Below are 24,615 nucleotides of genomic sequence, written 5' to 3'. Positions count from 1 at the left end.
AATTAATGTACTTTTATTTGTATTCAATTAATAAATACTTAACTTACCCTTCTTTCATATATTTGCTAACTATTCTAAAATTCCAATATATGTCGCTTTGAATTAAAACTTACTTTAATCCAGCACAATTATATCTTGAGAGCTAAACTCCGCCATCACGAAAGTACCAACAAAAATAAGACAGAACTTTCACATCGGCAAATCACATAGCATTCATCGGATTACATACATGACTTTTGTTCATATACAATCCACAGTGTTGGTAAATGAATGGTATGAAATAGCATAATGTGTGTTATGTGTTATTTAATTGAATATCAATGGATACACATAACATGTATCGGATTTCAATTATTGCAAGGGTATATGAAGTTTTCAATACTTTCTATGATATTTATTGGTTCAGTGTAGGGTTAACAAACAACTAAATTATCGCATGTACTTGAATCGGTTTATCTCGGCTATCTGCAAAAACTTTTAGCAGCACATGAAAGAGTGGAGTCTAAGCTTCCACCTCATACTGATTGCAAGCCGAATACGGTGGAATACTTTGACTTCTAAAGCGAACTAGTATAAAAAATAGTAAATGCTATGGGTACATTGTTAAATAAATGATAAAATTTAAAATTAACTTTATTTTTATATCACACATGTAAAATATACTTCGTTTGCTTTCCAAAAATGTACACACAATAATTTTTCTAGCCATTTTTCACACAAACCAAATTTTCTTAGTATTGGCTGACATTCAAGTTTTTCAGTTTAAACAAAATTGGAATCCATAAAGTGCTACACGGTCCCAAATAGCCGTAGCGGTAAACGCGCAGCTATTCAGCAAGACCAAGCTGAGGGTCGTGGGTTCGAATCCCACCGGTCGAGGATATTTTCGGGTTGGAAATTTTCTCGACTTCCCAGGGCATAGAGTATCTTCGTACCTGCCACACGATATACGCATGCAAAAATGGTCATTGGCATAGTAAGCTCTCAGTTAATAACTGTGGAAGTGCTCATAAGAACACTAAGCTGAGAAGCAGGCTCTGTCCCAGTGGGGACGTAACGCCAGAAAAGAAGAGGAAGAAAGTGCTACACGGTGTGCTGGAACACACATATTATCGAACTTGCATGAACCTCCGATCTTTTTTCACTAAAAGTTAGCCTTGATAGTCAAAAGAAGCTTGCAGAATATTAAAAAATCTTTCATCGGCAAAAAATTTGAAAAAGACGATTTTTGTATTTTTACCCTTCTCCCATATATGAGTTCATAGGAGAATATTAGAGATACACTAGTATGATGACTTTTAACGGCTTAATGATCAATTTGACATATCTTTAACATGAATGAATTCTTAGATGTTTTAAATTAAGCATCATTTCCTACATACACTCACACAATATGACCAGCCCATGGTGGTATGCCGTATTTTATATAATGGAAATTTCACTTTTCACTTCAGAAAAGCTCATACGAACGCTTTGTATTCTTCTTTCTGAATCAAATAAGTAATATTTTACGTATACGGTAAAGTTTTCTAATCAGAATAGGAATTCCCAGAAATGGATACACATGGCAGTATAGGCTGTATTCATGTGCTTATACGCGCAAAAGTCTTGAGAGAGGGTTCACTATAACATGATTAACAGTAAACGGCTTATATAGCCTTAATGTGGTATCAAGCTCATCGTGATACAAGTTTTGTGCTGTCACTAATCTACTCAAATGCAATGCGCACATTATATTTGGGGTTTGAAGTGCCTGATTTTGAGTAAAAGGGCTGGATTACTTCGGATCGACATTATGTCATCACTCCAATTATTTGTCATAGGATGAATAATAAATGTGGCGACGATGACAAATCGATCCAACGTAGTTCAGCACTTTTATTCAAGACTTCGCACTTATGGAGGGGGCAAATTTTGCGAAATAGACACAACAATTTCAATATCCAACATGGACACATACATTTTAGTATCGTAAAACGAGGTATCTTTGAAAATGCGGCTAACTTTGATAGTGCGGGATCCGCAACGTACTAAACAAAATAACAAAAATTATGTTATTCAGTTAAGCAAAACGAATACGAAACTAAGGGGTATCAGTGTGACACTTCACCTCTGAGCTGTTTTCGTGCCAATCGAGAGTATTTGAGGCTTTATATTCGAATATTTAAAAATGATGAGATTTTGGTACTTTCAAAACGCTCACAAACAATCTGTTTTACTATCACTATTTCATGAAACTATAATGAGTTCGGTACGTATGCTTGATGGCCTAGCTATAGTAGAACATGAATCCGGTATCAAACCTCATAGGGAAAAACAGTTTTACAATTTGGAATCATTTTCGTAATCAAAGTCACAAATTCCCATATAACATTAAAAGCCTAGAGGTATGCAACGCCTCATGTACCGTCAAACGGGGTAACTTGCAACAGGGGTGAAACTTGCAACACTTCAACATGTAACCGAATTGTCGTTTCGTTCAGCATTGAGTCAAATATTTATGATTTATTCCGCCATTTATTGACCTCAGGTATACAACAGAAGATTTTGGCAAAGGTTTGGGTATTGTTTGTTTATTGCTTTGTTTACTGGAGGTGAAAAGCATATTAAACGTTGGATTGCATGAAATTTATACTGAAAAACGTTCCTCGTACCACAAAAACGGTAGAAATATGTAATTCAAGGCATTCGCTAACAGTTACAGTACTTAGTAGTGTACTAATTGACAATATAAAAGTTTTGATAATTTGATTCTAAAACAGTATAAAAATTCAAAAAAGTTTTTGACTACCCTTGAGGGGTAACTTGCAACAGCTATTTTGATCTCAATTGTTCGATATTTCTTGCGACGTATTATCGAAAACACATGAAAAAGCAAAATGGAACATAAATTTGTTAAGTAACAATAAAATTTTTGTACCGCAATTAATTCAATACACGTTTTGTACTAAATATTGAAAATTTACATGAATCGCATTATTATTAGAATTAGATTTATTTTATAATTGAAAAAAAATGAAAATCTGTATAAAAACTAACTTGCAGATCTGCCATTAGGAACTTTCTGCATGAAGTATGATAAAAGTTGTTTTAGAACACCAACAGAGACCATTTTAAAACATAAATATCAATATGAGGTATCTCGCTTTGATTTGAATTTGTATAAGCAATAAGTTATGCGACGCATAACATAAATTACAATTGTATTTGTAGAAAAGTTGCATTAAATCGTTTTAATGGCTTTCCAATTACTGTCAAGACTTATAATACGCTAAAATTTCCCCGTGTGAACATCCTATGCAATACTAATGAAGTTTCCAATCGATTTGGTTTAATACTCATAATTCAATCAATAATAATTATTTTTCTAAGAGTACAGTAGCTGTTTCTAATTATCGTCATACTTTTATTGCAGAAAATTATTAGATGATCGTAATAACACGATATTGGTTAAGTTTACAATAGTGTACTTCAGGTGCAATGTGTGTTGCATGTTACCCCACATCAGGGGTAGCATGAAAAATGTATATTTTTCGTCTCTCCTGATCCCAGGAATCCAAATTCTAATAAAATTTATATCGCGTGGTATTCTTCACGTGGCGATTAGGATACTAGATGGTTTTTGTCTCATCAGAATCCTCAAAGTTTTCATCCATATAGCTTTGAAGTTGAAAATTGTTGCAAGTTACCCCGTTTGACGGTACTTTACGGGATTCATTCGATTTATACTCATTCATGTTCCAAAAACGATTGATTTATGGTGAATTCAATGTCGAAACATGATTGTCGATAGAAATCTATTCAGAGATATACTTTTATACCCATTATTATCAATTTATGATGGTGTTTATCATGTTTGTTTTGACTGAAAACCGTTTTAAAGATGTTTCTTGTTCAATAAATTCTGTACTTTAATTGATAAAATCTAATCCAGTTTCTCTTTTAACACTTCAGTCGTCGCGCTGTTGTATTCTGTACAACACTGGTGGAAAAACCTCGCTCTTCGTTCCCAACAGCAGCGTGGTGGTTCTGACGGTGGCAAACCGCGCGACGACTGGAAGGTTAACATTCTCCAATTCAAGTCAAACTGTGATGATGTCAAACAATAGTTTGTTTTGGATTTTCATGTGCTAATGAGTAGATATCAATGTTACCCCATTACCAAAAACTGACTTTCGATTATATGAAAAACTATAGATTCATTAAGATCGAACCGTTATGCAATCTTTCATGTGCAATCGATAACTAACAAACCAGTGCTTGTTTTACAAATAAAAAAAATAAAATATTTAGATTTTCTCTAAAAAAAACTATCAAAGTTACCCCGTTTGATGGTATGTATTTGGTTTTAAGTATATGAATGTAACTAGGGATGCGTTAATGATGTGAGGTTTTAGCAAACGCACCCAACCAGCGGCTGCAAGATTTCCATTTAAATCTGCATGACAACTTTACAAGTATTATATAATATTATTACTCATACAAGAAATATAAGACTATCAGAGTTTTTTTTATTTTCACATCTTACATTTTCTGTATAAACCCTGTATATGTAACGATATTTTACAATATTTGTATGCGTTCTTGTTTTGGATGTAGACATACCGTATACAGGTTTACGTAGAATCTTCCTCCATCTTTCTTTTTGCCGATGAAAGATTTTTTAATATTCCGCAAGCTTTTCTTGACTATAAAGGCTAACTTTTAGTGAAAAAAGATCGGAGGTTCATGCAAGTTCGATAATATGTGTGTTCCAGCACACCGTGTGCTAGGAACTAATGCAATAAATCAAATCAGGTCGCTGGTATATAATGTTCTAAATACAGTCCCTTCAAATTTTCATATATCGTACTCTCCATAAGTCGATATTTCTAGAACTCGATATCTCCACTAGTTGATGTCACGTAAGAGGTAAGTTTCCCTCCATAACTCGATATCTATTTAAAAATCATTCTTATTTGAGGAAACTTGGTGTAATTCTTGTTTGTAGGTGAATAAATACTTGCAAGTTGTAATTAAAGTTGAAAAACATGAAAATAACAAAAAAAATTGTCACTAAAAATAACGTCATTTTTTAAGCATTTCGAAAAAGGTGTTCAAATAATAATTTGTAAAATACTATCAACATAATAATATTGCTTTCTTACAGAAGTGATCATATATGTATTGGAAATACAGAAACATGTTCTTTCGATTTTGTGATTTTTTGTGTCGGTATATTCTATAACTCGATAATTCTATAAGTCGATGGTCCCTTGAATATCGAGTTATGGAGAGTCAACTGTAATGAGAAATGCATCTCTATAAATCTTTTTATTAAGAAAAGGTTTTTTGGACTTTCGTCGCGAAATTTTGATTTCTGGCACACAGTGCGGCCTGAGAAGTCTTGAAAATTTCTAACCCAAAAAGAGTCACCGGTGACCGGTGAGATTCAAATCCACCACCCTTAGAATGGTCTTGATGAATAATTGCGCGTTTACCCTACGACTACATAGATGACCCGATTTTATCAGCCCCTTTTTCAAAACTTCTTTTATGCGTATTCAGAGTAAGTTTGTAATAATTTTTTAAAAAAAATCGATAATGAAACGGTGGCAATGAAAAGTTTTCCACGAAAAGGGGTTGGCAAAGTCGGGTCCTTGCTGTATTTGGACCGTTTTTGTATATAATGATAGGATAGCTTAATATTATTCATGACCAATGGTACAGAAAAAAAAACATTTTTGCTATCACTTCATTCATGTATAGCTTTTGTAACGGACATGTTTATGGACAACCCTGAATTAGATGATCATCCCAGAAAACTTATTCTAAAAAAAAAACAAATAAACTCGAAGCAATGCGTCAGCTTTGATGGCTGACCAACCATCTTCACATTTCCTTTGTTGACTTTTGACTCGCGTCGCAAACACGTTCTAGTCGTATACATTTAATTTGATTCGGACTATCTGCTGAAATCAGCAAATCAATCGCCAGTACGACATGGCGGTTGGATATGCAATCGATGTGCACACGTTGCTTGTTTTCTTTATTTGCTATGCAATATTAGCGTAGAATAAATTGTTAAAAAAACTGCTTACACAATCGACATAACCATATAAATAGCATACCCAATCAATGCCAATACGTGAATTAAATCTAGACACCCGGGAAGATTTTCAGCAAAAATCTTTGGAAGATTTTTTGAAGTAATTCTCTGGGGAAATCACGAAGATTTTTTAAGGAACTGTTGGAAAATTCCTGATTTAATCTATGTTAGAATCGTTGCAGATATCTGAATAATTCTTGGAGACATCTCGAAGCAGTGCACAGTGGTCCAAAAAGCAGTTTTACGCGGAAAATGCATTTTGAGCTTTAGAATGAAACATTAGACGAAAACTGTCTTCTACAGTTAACTCTCCCTTACTCGATATTCCGTATCTCGATATCGAGTTAGAGAACCATAGTAAAAGTTGGTTTTCATGGCTAACTCGATGATCCCTTAAATCGCAGTTGCACTGGTTTTGTGTTCTGTAACTCGATACCTCCCTAACTCGATGGTCCCTTCAATATCGAGTAAGGGAGAGATGACTGTACAAAGTTGTTTGTATTAGTTAAGCTCTTTGTTTGGTTTTATTGAAAAATAGGGTGGACCACGTTTTTATAGAAATTGTGAAACTAACTTTCTCAATTGTAGAAATTATATCATACATACTATTGAACCAATTTTGGCAGAGCAGTCTTTAGGAAATTAAAAACGCTAGCCAGGAAAAGTTTTCTGTAATCTCTTAAATTTACCGCGTAAGGGGCCCAAATAGCCGTAGCGGTAAACGCGCAGCTATTCAGCATGACCAAGCTGAGGGTCGTGGGTTCGAATCCCACCGGTCGGGGATCTTTTCGGGTTGGAAATTTTCTCGACTTCCCAGGGCATAGAGTATCTTCGTACCTGCCACACGATATACACATGCAAAAATGGTCTATCGGCAAAGAAAGCTCTCAGTTAATAACTGTGGAAGTGCTCATAAGAACACTTATCTGAGAAGCAGGATCTGTCCCAGTGAGGACGATATGCCAGAAAGAAGAAGAAATTTACCATTTCAGAGCTTTCTTCTTACGGTGACATAGGGTGGTCCAAACAAAACTGGTTTTCTGGCTCTAGCGTTCTCAATCCAAATATCTCATCAGAGTAATCTGTGAAACTCTTCTAGAGCTTCGAAAAATGCGTAATTTGGTGAGTAAAGAAACTCACTATCTGCTTCCGTTTGGGAGTTATTGTTGTTTTTCTCACGAAAGCATGCTTACTTTGATTGTGAATATCTCTGATTGGGGGAAACATAAAAAATATCTCGATGACATTCAAAATATAATATAAAACTGTATATTATAGAAAAAACTTTGTAACTCTTTTGAAATGCCCTGAAAAATAAAGGATTTTTAGCATTATTATTCTGGAGTCGTTCATAGACTAACGTGTAACGGCAGACCGTATTTCGCAAATTTAAAGAAATCGCGAATTTCTAAAGACTAGAACGCGCAAAAATTGATAAACTTCAAGCTGATGTATTTTAATGAAAATAAATGCAAACTAAAATACTGCATTTGAAAGTTGAGTGTATATAAAATGGAGGCTATGATGAGTTTTCACCTTTTGCTCTCCACTTTTCAAAATGACGTCCAAGTAAGAGGAGCAGCTTGTCAAAATTTTGCTCGCCCAGCATAAGAATCCGACGTTCTCACACGAAAATTATGTGAAGGAAGATTTCAAGCAGATTCCGGGACAGGAGTGCCACGATGCGAACGTGGTTTTGGTACCTAAAGAGCACAACCCTCCCAACAACCCAGAACTTCACCCTATCACACGGTATTGGGCCTTGATCAGATAGAATAAAAAAAAACTAATAAATCCATGGATAACGAGCAGCAGTTTAAATCAAACTAGCGTTCGTCGAAGGTCGATGAGACCACTGTGCAAATTTTTTTGAAAGGGGTTAACCTGAAGGCAGTTCGGATTTGGCAAACCAAAATTATAAACGTACATTTTTTTCTTTAAATATATAAATAAATATTGTGTATTATGAATTTTGACTAAAAAACACGATTTTTTTGTTGACCAATTTTTGCGCGTTCCAGTCTTTAAGGCGAAGTAGGCCGAAATTTGTACGCGTCGTTGATGATTATTGCTTATTCATCTCCAGATTTTTAATCGAAGAAAATCAGTTGGTTTTACACAGCCACAGCTGAAAAAGTATCAGCATACTTTATGAATATTAGAGCGTGCAGTGATACTTTTTCAAGTCAATATAAACTATCCTGACTGAGTATTATGGCGAATTAGGCCGTCATTGAAATTTGTACGCGTTGTTGATGATTGTTGCTAATTCATCTCACGATTTCGAATCAAAGAAAATCCGTTGGTTTTGCACTGACACAGCTTAAAAAGTATCAACATACTCTATGCATGTTAGCGAGTACAGTGATACATTTTTAAGTCAATATAAACTATCAAGACTGAGTTTTATCATTTTGAAATGCAAGCTGAAAACTCATCATTGATGCCAAACAGAATGACGGGCTACTTAGCCTTATCACTTTGGAATTTCAAGCTGTCAAATCATCATTGCTGCCAAAACGAATGACGGGCTACTTAGTCTTAAAACAAAGTAATGAATTCCGTCGAAGACTATTCGTCGCTCTCATCTTTGGGTTTGATTAACGAAAAGTACCGTAAAACTCAATTTTGCGTAATGAATTTTGTATGTGCTGCAGAGTAAATCTGTGAATCTATTTTCTCCGTTCATGGTTTTTGTTATATAGTGTTCTCAAAAGTTGGTCTAGTAATCAACAGATCCGTTGATGACCATGTTGAGAAAAAATTCACATCAAGAAAAGTCAACTTATCGCATTTTTTTTTCGCTATTCAAAATGACTCGATACCTCAACTGTACTCACAGAACATAAATATCAAATTTGAGTGTTCTGTAACAAAGCAGTGCATTGTATGTTTGGGAATGCGTGGTATTCGAATGAAAACGGTCGTCATGTGGATCAAATAAATTCAGAAAAAAACAACCGATGGCGAAACAATAATGGCAGTATATGCGATACATACTAATCCAACTAGGCGACGAAACGCTCGTTACGTCGTGAGAATGGAGCAATATCGCAAAACCAAAACAAAAATCAGACGAGCATTCCGAGCTAGATCTGTCTCGAAACAGTGAAAACATTTTCCTGTGTATGGAATCTGACGCGTGCCAGTGCACTTTATAATACTACAGTGCACATGTGGCCGCGGATGAGACGTCCTTCCAGCGATGATGGGATGAGTTAGGCATGCAGCATGCGCTGGAATTTTGTCGTAAACCGGTATTCGTCGTAAGAACTGTGACTAACTTAATTTGTAAACTTTAAACAATAATAAGTTTCACGCATTTTCATCTATACACTTCAGGTTTTTTCTGGTTAAAAAGTAATAGTCTCAAAAATATGTCAAGGGTGTGAAAAGAGCTCTTAGCTTTGCTTATTTGTAACACATCGAAAAAAAAAAACGTTCAAAAATTATTTCGTAATATGGACACAAAATCCTCAACACACACATCCTTTGGGAGAGAAAAATTGAAAAGTTCTCAATTATTGTTGTCAGTTTTCTTGTAAACCTGAAACCAGAATTGAATTAAATTAAATTTATAAATTGACGCTTATATTGAGCTCTTTGGTTAGCCAATCCGCATGGTTATTAAATTAATTAACTCATTACGCGTGGTAAAGATGGACAAATTATGAAAAAAAATCCACGTGCTCGGTGGGAATTGAACCAACTCAGTTATTGGGTCCCCAAGTGGCTCGGTAGTTAGTAATGCGCTCGTCTAGCATACAAGAGTCATGGGTTCAAATCGTGGATTTTTTTTCATAATTTCTCCCATATTTCCCATTATTTCAATTTTACCACGCGTAATGAGTTAATCAATTAAAATGTATGTTTTTATTATATACTAGTGATCTCGGCAAACTTCGTCTTGCCATCAAGTAGGCTGTTGAAAAACGCAACGGATCGTCCCATACAAAATGACAGTTCCGTTCACGCTCGTTTTTCCAACTTTCCCGGAGAGTATCCTGGGATTTTTATGCATCCAAACACGTCGGAACCCTTGATAAACAAAACGAAGAAAAATTAATTCAAATCCGTTGACCCGTCTTCAAGCCATTTCGTGACATACAAACATCACTCCATTTTTATTTATATAGATATGTTTTGATTATATAGTAAACGCTCCCTTACTCGATATTTCGTATCTCGATATCGAGTTAGAGAACCATAGAAAAAGTTGGTTTTCATGACTTCCTCGATGATTCCTTGGACCGTAGTTGCACTGGTTTTATGTCCTATTACTCGATGGTCCCTTGAATATCGTGTTATGGAGAGTTGACTATAGATACATAATTTTGAATTTCCCAAGTTTAGTTCGTCATAGTCCTCAGTAGGCGGTGGGAGGCTGGACAACGATGGTGACGATGCGATGAAAATTGCTCCCAGATGTTTTGCGAGCGTGCGTTCGGCGAATACAATGATGTTTATGTGAAGCGGCGTAATGGCAGAACCTACTGTGAAGCCTTATCATCCAAGCAGGCATCCACACTTCGTCTCGATTGGACCACGGGAGATTTCTGGTTATGTGGTTTTCGATGGAATTGAAATTCATGTGTTTCGCATACTTTGATGCTATGGACGACATGGTCGGAATAAAGTGATAAAATTTGGTAAAGAATGTTTATACAATCATTATCCCTTAATCGATATTCGGTATCTCGATATCGAGTTAGAGAACCATAGTATAAGTTGGTTTTCATGACTTCCTCGGTGGTTTCTTGGATCAAAGTTGCACTGGTTTTGTGTTCTGTAACTCGATACCTCCCTAACTCCCTTCAAAATCGAGTTATGGAGTAATACAGTCAACTCTCCATAACTCGTTATTAAAAGGACCATTGAGTTAGGGAGGTATCGAGTTACAGAACACAAAACCAGTGCAATTGCTATCCAAGGGACCAGCGAGGTAGCAATGAAAACCAACTTTTACTATGGTTCTATAACTCGATATCGTGATACGAAATATTGAGTAAGGGATAGTTAACTGTAGCAAAATATGTATATTTTTAATTAGGCATTGCATTTAAATACCTTGCATTAACATTTGTATTTGTAGCTGAGACTGACGAAAACATTAAATCTACTAAATAACATTTATTAATTATCCATGAATCATCATCAATACATAGTATAACTCGGTATTTCCTTCAACACACATCTCCGGAACAACTATTTAGTCGACGTAGCAGCCATCATTCTCGGATAAAGGGTCGATGGAGCCAGTAAATCTGTCGCCGACAGCTGCCGTCATTCCCTTTCCATTGGCCACGAACCAACTGTGAATCACTTTCGGTTTCATCCGTTTCATCGTCCTTGTGCAATTGCCACCGTTATCGAGATACTGTGTGACTGCGCAAAACCTCAAGCACGCGCCAATGACAAGGAAGATCGGCAAGATTTTTCTTTTCAATCTTCCTTTTATCGTTTTTACTATTCCTAGTGCATTAATGGGTACAGGTTTATGAATTTTGGATACAAATATAAAAAATAATATGTACCGTAAAACGGGGTAACTTTGATAGTTTTTTCGAAGAAAACTTGAATATTTTTGCATGATGTTTCAAAGATTTGCAATTTATATTTTTAAAACAAGTACTGGCATCCTAGCTATCGATTTCAGTCGATAAATTGGCAAAATATTCATTTTGAATGGATATATAATTTTTCATATAATCGAAAGTTGGTTTTCTGTTTTGGGGTTGTTATGTCTGCCTATTTCGAGCGGTATCATTTATTCTACCTTATGATTCTGGTACCATTTACTTGTTCATACCTAAATGATTTATGGGCTATAAATACTGGCTGCCGTAGGCGCAGAAGGGAGAGACTTCCCGGACTGTGGACAGATTAACATATTATTTTATTCTTTATTTGCAGGATATAAAAGGGGTAACTTTGATAATGGAGTATGATTGGAACAAAATTGAATGAATAACGAACATTTGTAGGGCATTGCATACCTCTAGGCGTTTAACGTTATATGGAAATTTCTGGCTTAGATTACAAAAATGGGGCCTTCCTTAGCCGAGTGGTTAGCGTCCGCGGTGCTGAAGGTGTCTGGGTTCGATTCCCGGTCGGTCCAGGATCTTTTCGTAATGGAAATTTCCTTGACTTCCCTGGGCATAGAGTATCATCGTACCTGCCACACGAGATACGAATGCAAAAATGGCAATTTAGGCAAAGAAAGCTCTCAGTTAATAACTGTGGAAGTGCTCATAAGAACACTAAGCTGAGTAGCCGGCTCTGTCCCAGTGGGGACGTTAATGCCAAGAAGAAGAAGAATTACAAAAATGGTCCCAGTTTGTGAATATGCTTTTCGCTAAGATATTTGAGATCGTATTCAAGTTCTATGATAACTAGGCTATCAAAGATAAGTGGCCAACTATTCAAAACTACATCAGTGATTGTAGAACAGATTGTTTGTAAGCGTTTTGAAAATGCTAAAATTGTGTAAATTTTTTAAATTCGTATAAAAAGCCTAAAATAATCTTGATTAAGATGAAAACTGCTCTTAGATGAAGTGTCATACTAATATTCTTTAGTTTTGCATAAGTTTTGCTTATCTGATTAACAGAAATTATGATATTTCATTTAGTATGCGGTGGGTTACGCACTATCAAAGTTACCCGCATTACCAAAGTTACCCCGTTTTACGGTACTTTGATGTTGCCCGCGGCTACAAAGCAATGCCATGGTGAAGGTGTCTTGGTTCGATTCCCGGTCGGTGCAGGATCTTTTCGTAATGTAATTTTCCTTGATTTCCCTGGGCATAGAATATCATCGTACTTGCCACACGATATACGAATGTGAAAATGGCAACTTTGGCAAAGAATGCTCTCAGTTAATAACTGTGGAATTGCACTCAGATCACTAAGCTGAGAATCAGGCTCTGTCCCAGTGAGGACGTAATGCCAATAACCAGTAGCGTAGCTAGGGGGGTGCGGTGGGTGCGGTCCGCACCGGGCCCCAGATTTATAGGGGCCCCAAAATCGCGGACAAAATTCCTCTACCACTGAACTAATATGTAAACCATGAATGCAAAATCCAATTTAAAATATGCCTGGCATTTGTAGGGGCCCCTGATCAACTAGTATATGTGATACGGGTCCGTATATTTCAAACACAATTTCAATTTTGCAAAACAGTTAATTGAATCGCATTGCCTGCAAAGTGATTTTTGGGTACACAGTAAAATACTTTATTCAAATAAACAAAGCTGCATATTGGGGCCCCCAAAAATCGTATTCTTATTAAGTCCAATGTTCACTTGTTGTTTTGTGTGGTGTCTAATACTTGGAATGGTTTCAACAAGAATTGAAGCATATGCGAGTTTAAGGACTTCTTTAAGAATTTATTGCAAAATTAACTAATAGTAGAACGAGAAAGCTGGAGATTCAACAACAAAAAAATATCGATAGAGTTAAGTGATGTAAGCACATATGCAACAATCCATGTCTAAGAAAGCTGTCTGAGATCTTCTGGTACACATTAAGAATACATACTTGAGGATAACCCAAAAAGGATACACAGTGTAACACAAATGACATTTTTGCGTGTCTCATAGATCAAATTACAGTCGACTCTCCACAACTCGATGTTCTATAACTCGATATATTCTATAACTGCAGTCCCTTTAAATTCCCGTACATCATGCTCTCCATAAGTCGATATTTTTATAACTCTTTTTATTGTCTCCATTAGTCGATGCCACGTGGGAGGAAAATTTCCCTCCATAACTAGATATCTATCTAAAAACCCTTGTTATACATGGAGACATGGACCATTTCTGGTTTGGCAGTGAATAAAGGACTTGCAAGTTGTTATAAAAGTTTAAAAACATAAAAATGAAAGATATAATTTTAGTATAAATATGGGATTTTTCAAACATTTTGAAAAAAGTGTCTAAAGATATTTTTTTCAAAATGCTATCAACAAAATGATATTGTTTGCTTGCAGAAGTGATTATAAAAGTATTGGAAATTTGAGCCTTTGATTTTAAATTTTTTGGTATTGGTATGTTCTATAACTTGATAATTCTATAAGTCAATGGTCCCTTGAATATCGAGTTATGGAGAGTCGACTGTATGTGTCTCTAGTAGATTTTGGGTTGCTGTATCTGATGCCGTTCTCAGAAATGTTCCAGCACGTCACATTTTTAGCTACAGGTCGTCAAAGCTGTATAAAACACTGTTTTCATTCATGTTTACCTGAAACTTAATGCATGATTTAACAAACTTTTTTTGTGATCTAATCCACCAAGCATGCAATATACATATGACTTTAACTTCCATGTCAGATATAATTTGGTAGAAATTACAAGATCAAATTTAGATTAAATCGATGTTTTCTACATGCTTGTAGCCTCCATCCAAAATTCTTCGTTTCTCTTATATGACTAAATTCAACACTTTTCGAAACCATAAAAACACTTTTGAGCATCGAAAGCATTATAAACTTCGTCGATAATAATTGTTATACAAATGAAGTTAGGATTCTGTGGCAAATGAAGTGCATCATGCAAGTTGGCTGAAACAGTCAAATTTTGCATTTTCAACTGTCAGTATCTCAAAAACTAGACGTGCTATGATATTTATGAAAACAGATTCAGCAAATGGCGCTCTTCTAGAATAGGGATTTGTGCATCTTAATCAAAATTTGTAGTGATAACTTTGTAAGAAAAATCACCACAATCATTTAACTGACAAGATTTTTGCAACTTAAGGCACAGGAAACCGTGAATATTCATTTCAATTTGAAAAACTTTCGCAACCTAACCTCACTTTTGATCGCCAATAGATAGCTGTATATTGATGCTTGAGACAAACAAGTGTTCCGCAGTGTTATTGGTCAAATAGTTGGAAGAAAATGTGCAGAAACTAATCCACACTTTCAATTCAATTTTTGAATTGTAGATTTCTCGAAAACATTTTTATTCCAATTTAAGATTTCTTCTCGAAAAAATATATAAAAACTCATCAATTTGAATTATAAATACACCGACATAATTAAATCATGCCGCTACAAATCATATTGACAGTAAACTAGAGTGCACAATGCAATTATAACGCCAAGGGTTTGTAAGACACCTTAGCGTTATTGGACCAGCTAATTTAGCCCTAAAGTTTTTTTTCAGTAGATTTTCCATGTCTTATTGAATGATAGGTTGTAATCACTGAACTATGAAATATGCTTCGGAGTGTTACGAGACTTCCTGGATAGATTTTGAACTTTTTTTTCATTCTCAGATAGCTTTCTATGTCTTTAACAATTTTACCAAAAACAAAGAAATCATCAAAATCATTTATTTTGTAATTCTTCTGAAATTCCTTACTTGATTTATATACGAATTATTATTTTTGAGGATTACTTAAAAAAAAACAACTTTTATGAATCTTTCCAGGAATTCCTCCAGAGAATCTTCAATTAACTTATACAGCAACAGTTCATATCATGCCCGTCCAAACTCTTCGTGGGTCAAATTGCAGTAACAATTTTGTGAGGCGGTCCCTTTTAAAAATGCTCAAATATTTGCATGAAATTTGACGAATGTCAGTAAATGAAGCAACTTTTTTGTAGAAATAAAAAAACAGATAAATTCTGGCGAATTTTGAGAGAGTCCTTTCAGAAATCGTATAATAATATTGCACAGTATCCTGCTTTTTACGAGCGCTAACGGCAGTTGCAAACAGGCTCGCTTACAGGTAGGGATCAGTCCATTTTATATTGAACCAAGCCAAACACCAAAACAACTGATCCCTACCAGAAAGTGAGCAACTTAGCGGCAGCGATTAACGCTCGTAAAAAGCTGGATATGTTGAAGAGTCTTCCTCAGAAATTTAGGACCCCGTAATAATAATACCGAAGATTTTACATGAATTATACAAGAATTCCTGCTTAGATCCTGCTTAGGATTCTGTGAGACTCAGGACCCGGAATTTTAAAAGAATTGTGCCTATGATCCTTTCTGAATTTTGCCTAATATTAATTTCGAAAATTTATCTTGAAATCTTTGAAAATGCTGTCCAGGATTCCATTTTTAACATTGGCAAAGAAAACTCTAGCTAGAAGTCTATGGAATCCTGTTGAAGATTCTGTGAGAATCCTACCCATGTTACCAGCGAAGATCGTATCCAGAACTGATGGCAAATCCTGTCCAAGATTTCGTGAAAATCGTGTCTATTTTTTATAATCCTGTCAAAGTTTCTATGTTCATCACTCTCAAGAATTGTCAAAATTATTCTATTATTCAGTGAAGTTAGATTTGAAAATATAGCCTCATAGCAATATTTTTTTTAATTCTTCATTTATCGAAATTAGTAAATGGTAAAAATTGTTGTTGGGCGTAATCTTATAAACTTGATTTTTTTTTCATTTTTTTTTTTTGATTCTCAAATTTATCTTCTCTAGTTACATTAATTGCAAAATAATTTAAACGATGGGATATCATGACAATATCAAATTAAGTATGGGGCCCAGATAGCCGTAGCGGTAAACGCGCAGCTATTCAGCAAGACCAAGCTGAGGGTCGTGGGTTCGAATGCCTCCGGGCGAGGATCTTTTCGGTTTGGAAATTTTCTCGACTCCCAGGCATAGAGTATCATCGTACCTGCCACACGATATACAAATGCAAAAATGGTCAATTGGCAAAGAAAGCTCTCTGTTAATAACTGTGGAAGTGCTCATAAGAACACTAAGCTGAGAAGCAGGCTTTGTCCCAGTTGGGACGTTACGCCAGAAAGAAGAATAATCAAATTCAGTAATTTGAATGATAAACCAGCCATTCAAATAAATAAGTAGGATATTTTCAATCCAACACGAGTCTCATTATTTTACTATAAATTTAAATGACTTAATACATACACCTCTATTTATAGGGCCCCCAAATCTGACTCCGCACCGGGCCCCGAAAACCCTAGCTACGCCACTGCCAATAACTAGAAGAAGAAGAATCTTTGTTGAAGCCATTATCAAATGCCCAACCATCGCATCGTGAGAGAAGTCGGAAAATTTCTTAGAGTTTCTCCTGGCGCGCACACCTGTCGGAACATAAAGCTATGAATCGCCAGAAAGAACGGTATGCCAACACAAAAGGTGCACCCACATAAATCCGTTTGATGTTGTCGAATAAATAACCCCGCGTTGACAGCAATGGTTCTGTGCAAATGGACATGAATTGGCTCGGAAAGACAGAGGAACACGACGATGGCGTTGGCGATCTGTTCCGATTGTAACGATTAACTGTGATTTATGATTGGGAAATATTTTTCTGTACCAATTCTGTTGATCCGAAAATCTTTTGACAGATAGTTAAATTTTCTCTCGATTTGAGTAATAAAATGCTAACGAATACCTTTATTCGCTTGATCTCATTTTAGAGCATCGCACTCGGCCATGGAAATGGAGCCCCGGGTGGCGATTCTTCAGGACCTCAAAATCCAATCTTTCGACACAATCCGTTTCGCTTCGTATAGGACCGCGTGCAAGCTGCGATATGTTCAAAAGTCGACAAATTGTAAGTTTCGGATGGCTTAACAATACCAGTAACAAAGTTAGTTAATTGTGTTCTTCCTTCCGCAGTACACCTGGTGGATATCTGGAACGTGATCGAGGCGTTCCGCGAAAATGGACTGAACACCCTGGAGCACCAGAACGAGGTCAGCGTGAGCCGGCTGGAGACGCTGGTCTCGTCCCTGTACCACAACCTCAACAAACGTCTTCCCCCGACGCAACAAGTTCCTGTCGATTCCAAAGCTAGTCTTCTCCTGAATTGGCTGCTGGCGGCCTACTCGGGCGACAACAGCGGCAAGATCCGGGTGTTCTCGATCAAGGTCGCCCTGGCGATCATGTGCGCTGGGAAGATGGTCGATAAGCTACGATGTGAGTATGGTTGGGGATTTTGTGATCGGGGAATCTGTTATAACAATCTAATTTATGTAGTTAACATCTCAACTGGTAACACTGAATCATCATTCGACGCTTGGTCGTATCTCTTAATTCCCGACGGCAGCCCATGTTTTCTCGTATTGACCAAACCTAAAGCGTAGGGTGCCGGTACCAATGGTTGTAATGTACCAGTAGATTGGACTATGGAATAAAACGTACATTTTTTCGATAAAAACGACATAAGCTATTTTTGGTGGATAGATCGTCTCTAGTTTAGTCGATTTGCCAAATTTCAGCTTTTAATTTACGGACATGGATACGAGTAACTGACACTGAAGAAGACTGCAAGTGGTAGTCGAAATACGCGTATCTGTCAAAGATAAGCATTTAGGAGCGGAATTAAAAGGTACACGGTACTCCATCTACTTTTGAGCTCCGATGCCTTGCTCATCATTTTCATTTATTTAGTTAACATCTACACAGATAACACTGAATCAACAATTTCACGCCACAATACTCGGTTCGTGGCCGCATCTCTCCATCCTCGGTTCTGCCCCACGCTCGCCAAATCGATACGCACTTGATCCGCCCACCTAGCTCGCTGCGCTCCACGCCTTCTTGTACCAACCGGATCCGAAGCGAACACCATCTTTGTAGGGTTGCTGTCCGGCATTCTTGCAACATGCCCTGCCCATCGTATCCTTCCAGCTTTGGCCACCTTCTGGATACTGGGTTCGCCGTAGAGTTGGGCGAGCTCGTGGTTCATCCTTCGCCGCCACACACCGTTTTCCTGCACACCGCCGAAGATCGTCCTAAGCACCCAACCACAGACAAACAGACGTAACACTTAGAACAAATCACGATCAAAATCATAGTCACGAGGACATGTACGCCCAATGCTAAAATCGGTGTGTTTGGCCGACGGGCCAACAGATGGCGTTAGTGTGTAAACGTCAAACGCGAACAAAAACGATGCGAGCGCTGTGGGTGGCGGATTGGCCACCTACCATATTTTAGAATCAACCGTTAAAAAGGTGGTCGATGGACAATAATGAGAGTGTGACGTCTGTTTGTCTGTGACCCAACGTTCGAAGACTCCAAGTGCTTGCAGGTCCTTCTCGAGCATCGTCCACGTTTCATGCCCGTAGAGAACTACCGGCCTTATGAGCGTTTTGTACATGGTACATTTGGTGCGGGCGTGAATCTTTTTTGACCGCAGCTTCTTCTGGAGGCCATAGTAGGCCCGACTTCCACTGATGATGCGCCTCCGTATTTCACGGCTAACGTTATTGTCAGCCGTCAGCAAGGATCCAAGGTAGACGAACTCGTCGACCACCTCGAACGTATCCCCGTCTATCGTAACACTGCTACCTAGGCGAGCCCTGTCGCGCTCGGCCCCACCAGCTAGCATGTACTTTGTCTTGACCGCATTCACCACCAGTCCAACTTTTGCTGCCTCGCGTTTCAGACGGGTGTACAGGTCTGCCACCTTTTCAAATGTTCGGCCGACGATGTCCATATCATCCGCGAAGCAAACAAATTGACTGGATCTCGTAAAAATCGTACCCCGGCTGTTAAGCCCGGCTCTCCGTATAACACCTTCTAGCGCAATATTGAACAACAGGCACGAAAGTCCATCACCTTGTCGTAGTCCCCGGTGGGATCCAAACGAACTGGAGTATTCGCCTGAAACCTTCACACAATTTTGCACACCTTCCATCGTCGCTCTTATCAGTCTCGTGAGCTTCCCGGGAAAGCTGTTCTCGTCCATGATTTTCCATAACTCTACGCGGTCGATACTGTCGTATGCCGCCTTGAAATCGATGAAAAGGTGATGCGTTGGGACCTGGTATTCACGACATTTTTGGAGGATTTGCCGTACAGTAAAGATCTGGTCCGTTTTCGATCGGCCGTCAACGAAGCCGGCTTGATAACTTCCCACGAACTCGTTTACTACGGGTGACAGACGACGGAAAATGATCTGGGATAATACTTTGTAGGCCGCATTTAGAATGGTGATCGCTCGAAAGTTCTCACAATCTAACTTGTCGCCTTTCTTGTAGATGGGGCAGATTACCCCTTCCTTCCACCCCTCCTATAGCTGTTCTGTTTCCCAGATTGTGCCTATCAGCCGGTGCAGACAAATGGCCAGCCTTTCCGGACCCATCTTTATGAGTTCAGCTCCGATACCATCCTTACCAGCAGCTTTATTGTTCTTGAGCTGGTGAATGGCATCCTTAACCTCCCTCAAAGTGGGGGCTGGTTGGTTTCCATCTTCCGCAGTACTGACGAAGGCATTTCCTCCGTTGTCCCGTCCTTCATTGCCTGTGTTCTCAGCACCATTCAGGTGCTCGTCGAAGTGCTGCTTCCACCTTTCGATCACCTCACGCTCGTCCGTCAGAATGCTTCCATCCTTATCCCTGTACATCTCGGCTCGCGGCACGAAGCCGTTGCGGGATGCGTTGAGCTTCTGATAGAACCTACGCGTTTCCTTAGACCGGCACAGCTGTTCCATCTCCTCGCACTCCGTCTCCTCCAGGCGGTGTTTTTTCTCCCGAAAGAGGCGGGTCTGCTGTAGCCGTTTCCGTTTATAGCGTTCCACGTTCTGCCGGGTCCCTTGCTGCAGCATGACCGCCCGCGCTGCATTCTTCTCCTTCAAAACCTCCTGGCACTCCTCGTCGAACCAATCGTTCCGTCGACTCCGTCCCACGTACCCGACGTTGCTCTCAGCTGCATCGTTGATGGCTGCTTTTTCTGTTCTCCAGCAGTCCTCAAGAGGGGCTTCGTCCAGCTCACCCTCTTCCGGTAATGCAGCCTCGAGTTGCTGCGCGTATGCCGCTGCGACATCCGGTTGCTTGAGCCGCTCTAGGTCATACCGGGGCGGCCGTCGGTACCGTACGTTGTTAACGACGGAGAGTTTTGGGCGCAGTTTGACCATCACCAGATAGTGGTCGGAGTCGATGTTAGCGCCACGATAGGTCCTGACGCCTTGCTCACCAACTGCTCAATTGTTTTTGAGCTGTTGAATAACATCCTTAGCTTCCCTAAAAGTGGTGGTAGATCGATTTTTAACCTACACACTAAGCTCATACGGTGAATTTCACCGTAATCTCAACAGCTGAACAGTTCGGTGAAATAAAACACCGTAATTCCGTCGAAATTTAACGGATTCCGGTGATTTTTCACAGAATACTTTAAAATTTACCGTACTCCGTTAATTTTTTTTCAGCTGTTGTAAAATCTCCTAAGGAATCCGTAAAATAATTTAAATGTGTACGTTGTTTGGCCACTACTACCTTACGCTTTCCGCGCTATTCAAGTGTTCACCGAAATGCTGCTACCACCGTTCTATCATCTCCATCGTGCGTTTGCCTAAATGCTCTCATTTTTATCCCAGCACATATCGGCTCGTGACACGAAGGCTTTATGGGATGCATTGAGTTTCGGCTCGGCACGGCATAGCGGCTCCGTGTCACGAGTCGATATACTTGATAGATTTTTATAATGGAACCCTGGAATGGCATAGTATTGTGAAGCTCGATTCCTTTTATGAAGCCCCTTTTCATCGAAATGTCTTCTATTATCTTCTTTGTAGACATCTTCTCACAAATTTCCGACGGTGCTGGACAGCTCATCCACTGGAAACTCGGAGACTTTCTGCGGGAAGTCCTAGCTCTTCCCGCAGCCGTCTTTGAATCGCCCACATTCCACTATCAGGAAGGACTCGAAAGCGAAATTTTCCCAGTAGAGAACAAAATAACCGTAAACGATTTCATGGCCGTGCTGATGTCGGAACCTGGCCCAGCGTGCCTGGTATGGCTTTCCCTACTACACAGACTGGCCACCGTTGAAGCGGTTGTCCATCCAACCATCTGCTCCGTCTGCCTGCGGGAGAACTTCACCGGTTTCCGGTATCGATGTCAGCGATGTCATGCCTACCAGCTCTGCCAGGACTGCTTCTGGCAGGGTCGAGTTTCTCTAAACCACCAAAACGACCACGAAGTCAAGGAATACTCCAGCTACAAGAGCCCCAGTAAACAGATTGGTCACTCGCTACGGAAGAGTTTCCGTTGCGTGCCGGAAAAGCCCAATCAGGTGCTGCCAAGGTTTCCAGAACAACCGGAAAAGACGCTCAACCTGTCGCACATCGTACCACCGTCGCCATTGCCGTCGCACAATGGCTTCCAGGACGGCGGCATGATCCCTGGGATGTACGACCGGAGCAGTACGCTGGATTCGCGGTAAGTGATGCGGGTTTTCCTATGAAGCAAATCTATTGAGCAACCTAACTCGATCTGAATTCCAGGGGCACTGGTCTATCCCTGGACAGTAACGGTACTTCCGTTACGCGAGGTGGAGCCAATTCGAACGACGAAGAGCACAGACTTATCGCGCGGTACGCAGCGAGACTTGCTCAAGAAAGTCGGACGGTAAGTTCTGTTGCACTTTTTATCTAGATATAGACGTTTTAACCAGCTTATTTCGAAACAGCCTGGCAGTTCGGCTCCCGATCCGGTCCAAATAGGGCTGGACAGCTCCCGCGCTCAGCGAGAGCTAATCATGCAGCTCGAGTCCAAAAACAAAGAAATCATGCGAGAAATTCAGAAACTCCGCCGGCAGCAAGAAGCCGAACAGGTGCAACCGGAGAGCCCGGCCCTGATGAACGAGCTGCGCGCTCTGCGGCAGCGAAAGGGCGAACTAGAGGGTCATCTGGGGGCACTGCAGGACTCTCGGCGGCAGCTGATGGCTCAACTGGAAGGTCTTATGCGAATGCTTAAGAACCACCAAACACAAAGTCCACGGTCTACACCGAATTCTAGTCCGCGGTCGGGTAAGAGCCCGCCGCTCCCTCAAGGTAGGCTGTTTCCATGGTTACCATCTTCTGCAAGGGTTACTTTGATTGGGGATTTTGTTTAACAGGTCCTCAAATGCCTGGTCAACAACGGGTTCCCGGAATGCCTCCAAATGTGCCACCGCATCTTCAGCAAAGTATACTGCAACAGCAACAACTTCAGCAACAGCAACTTCAACAACAGCAAATGATGCTCAACAGTCACATGCAGGAGCCTCCGGGAGGAATGATGGGTCATCCCCATCCAATGGACATGCGAGGATACGTCCCCAACGGAAACAATAGTAAGTAACGCTGAAAAACCATATTGTGCTTATTTTGCTTTGAGATAACTGTAACGAACCAGTTTCTATCTATTGGCTAATATTTATGCTTACGCTACACGTGTACATTCCATTGTGAGTTTATTGTAACTAGTGCTTCATTTCGTAATACATAGAATGTCCTCAAGTGTCGAACAAGCTTTGGGTGTGCGCTTCATTCAAAAGCCGAGATTCTTTCATTTAAAGATCTACAAAGAATTGATCAAATCTTCGTCCAATTTGTACAAATCAATATCTTACCGAATCAACCAAGAAATCTACCATCAATTCGACAAAACTGCCCTCCTTTCCACAGATGGAGTCCACAACCCAATAATGGGTCGACCACCGTCCGCCAATGCTCCTGGTACTGGTGCCGGTCCTTCCGCTTCCGGGAGAAACGATTTGCACTACGCGGCCGATTCGGTTTCGTCGGCCATGAGTTCACTGGTGCGCGAGTTAAATTCAGGTTAGAACACGTGGACACCAGGGTTGAACTCCACTGCCCATAAACGCATAATTGTCCCATGTGAATAGGAAATCCAGCAAACATGGGACTGACATGCGTTTATGGGCAGTCCAGCTCTGGACCAGCAGTCCAGTTTGAATGTTTTGTCTCGGTTCTTATGTTCGCACACTTCAATAATGGTTCGAACGTCCGTTCGAATCGGTTCCATCTCCTTGCACCAAGTTTCAAATCATTTCATTATGTTTAGACAGACCCAGTGCAAAATCAGTTCTATCTAAGCACATTGTTGACTTTTTTTATTGACTTTCAACGTTCTGTACTTCATGCGAAGATCCTTTGAAAAATTAAATCCACGGCCTTCTTTCGTAGTTTTCTGATGTCTTCTTTTATCTATAAATGTGTATTTACAAGCACTTTTCGGTTAGATCTAGTCGCTCAATGTTCTTTTACACGTAAAAAGTCTTTATTTTGTATGAAATAACAAACCAAATAGCTTGTTCAGTTCGTTTTACCAAATTTACGAAATTTAAAACTACGCTAACTACGCCTAATGAAAATTTCATCCGTGTTCAGTGCAGCCAACATATTTAGTTCGCAGCTTGCGGCAGTGTTGTGAATGCATTATAAATGTATATTTTTTAACTTTTAACTGCTCCTCATAGCTTTCAATGCCTCAATCCCGTTGTTGCGCCAAAAAAGTTTTTCACATCAATCTCAGTGTTTGTAGATTCGATCACTATTTTTGAATACGTATGTGTGTGCGTGTGTAATTATTTGCCACCAACCAGCCGATCCAAGTAAGCTACGCGCTGTAAAAAAACTCTGTTATGGCTACTTTGTTATTCCGAAAGTATGGAAGTTCTCTTTAGCCTCTCGTATGTACACGTACCTTCTTCATATTGCCATTTTGCGTCAGTGTAGGATCCTAAGCAAATCTCTATAACGGAAACGAACATAACCTACAAATATTGGTGTTCCGATTTCT

The 24,615-nt window shown here is 39.2% G+C and overlaps 1 protein-coding gene across 10 annotated transcripts in view; it reads left to right on the top strand.

The window, feature by feature from the left end:
- LOC5566390 (dystrobrevin beta) overlaps positions 1 to 24,615 on the top strand; it is a 138,595-nt gene that overhangs the window by 88,409 nt on the left and 25,571 nt on the right. For 3 of the 10 annotated variants that reach the window (XM_021853654.1, XM_021853652.1, XM_021853651.1), the window contains exons 1-8: positions 17,044 to 17,198; positions 17,500 to 17,636; positions 17,702 to 18,001; positions 21,603 to 22,248; positions 22,314 to 22,437; positions 22,499 to 22,862; positions 22,928 to 23,143; positions 23,478 to 23,630. In XM_021853654.1, the coding sequence (XP_021709346.1) occupies positions 17,179 to 17,198; positions 17,500 to 17,636; positions 17,702 to 18,001; positions 21,603 to 22,248; positions 22,314 to 22,437; positions 22,499 to 22,862; positions 22,928 to 23,143; positions 23,478 to 23,630 (1,960 nt within the window). In that variant the 5' untranslated portion in view covers positions 17,044 to 17,178. Of the gene's footprint in view, positions 1 to 17,042; positions 17,199 to 17,499; positions 17,637 to 17,701; positions 18,002 to 21,602; positions 22,249 to 22,313; positions 22,438 to 22,498; positions 22,863 to 22,927; positions 23,144 to 23,477; positions 23,660 to 23,739; positions 24,612 to 24,615 lie in introns of those variants that run through there. The other 7 variants (XM_021853656.1, XM_021853657.1, XM_021853655.1 and 4 more) reach the window with 6 other exon arrangements.

Source organism: Aedes aegypti, chromosome 3 (genome assembly GCF_002204515.2).
Source record: "Aedes aegypti strain LVP_AGWG chromosome 3, AaegL5.0 Primary Assembly, whole genome shotgun sequence".
NCBI classification, from domain to species: Eukaryota; Metazoa; Arthropoda; class Insecta; order Diptera; family Culicidae; genus Aedes; species Aedes aegypti.
The sequence above is the reverse complement of the archived record's forward strand: the minus strand, read 5'-3'. Positions and strand labels throughout refer to the sequence as shown.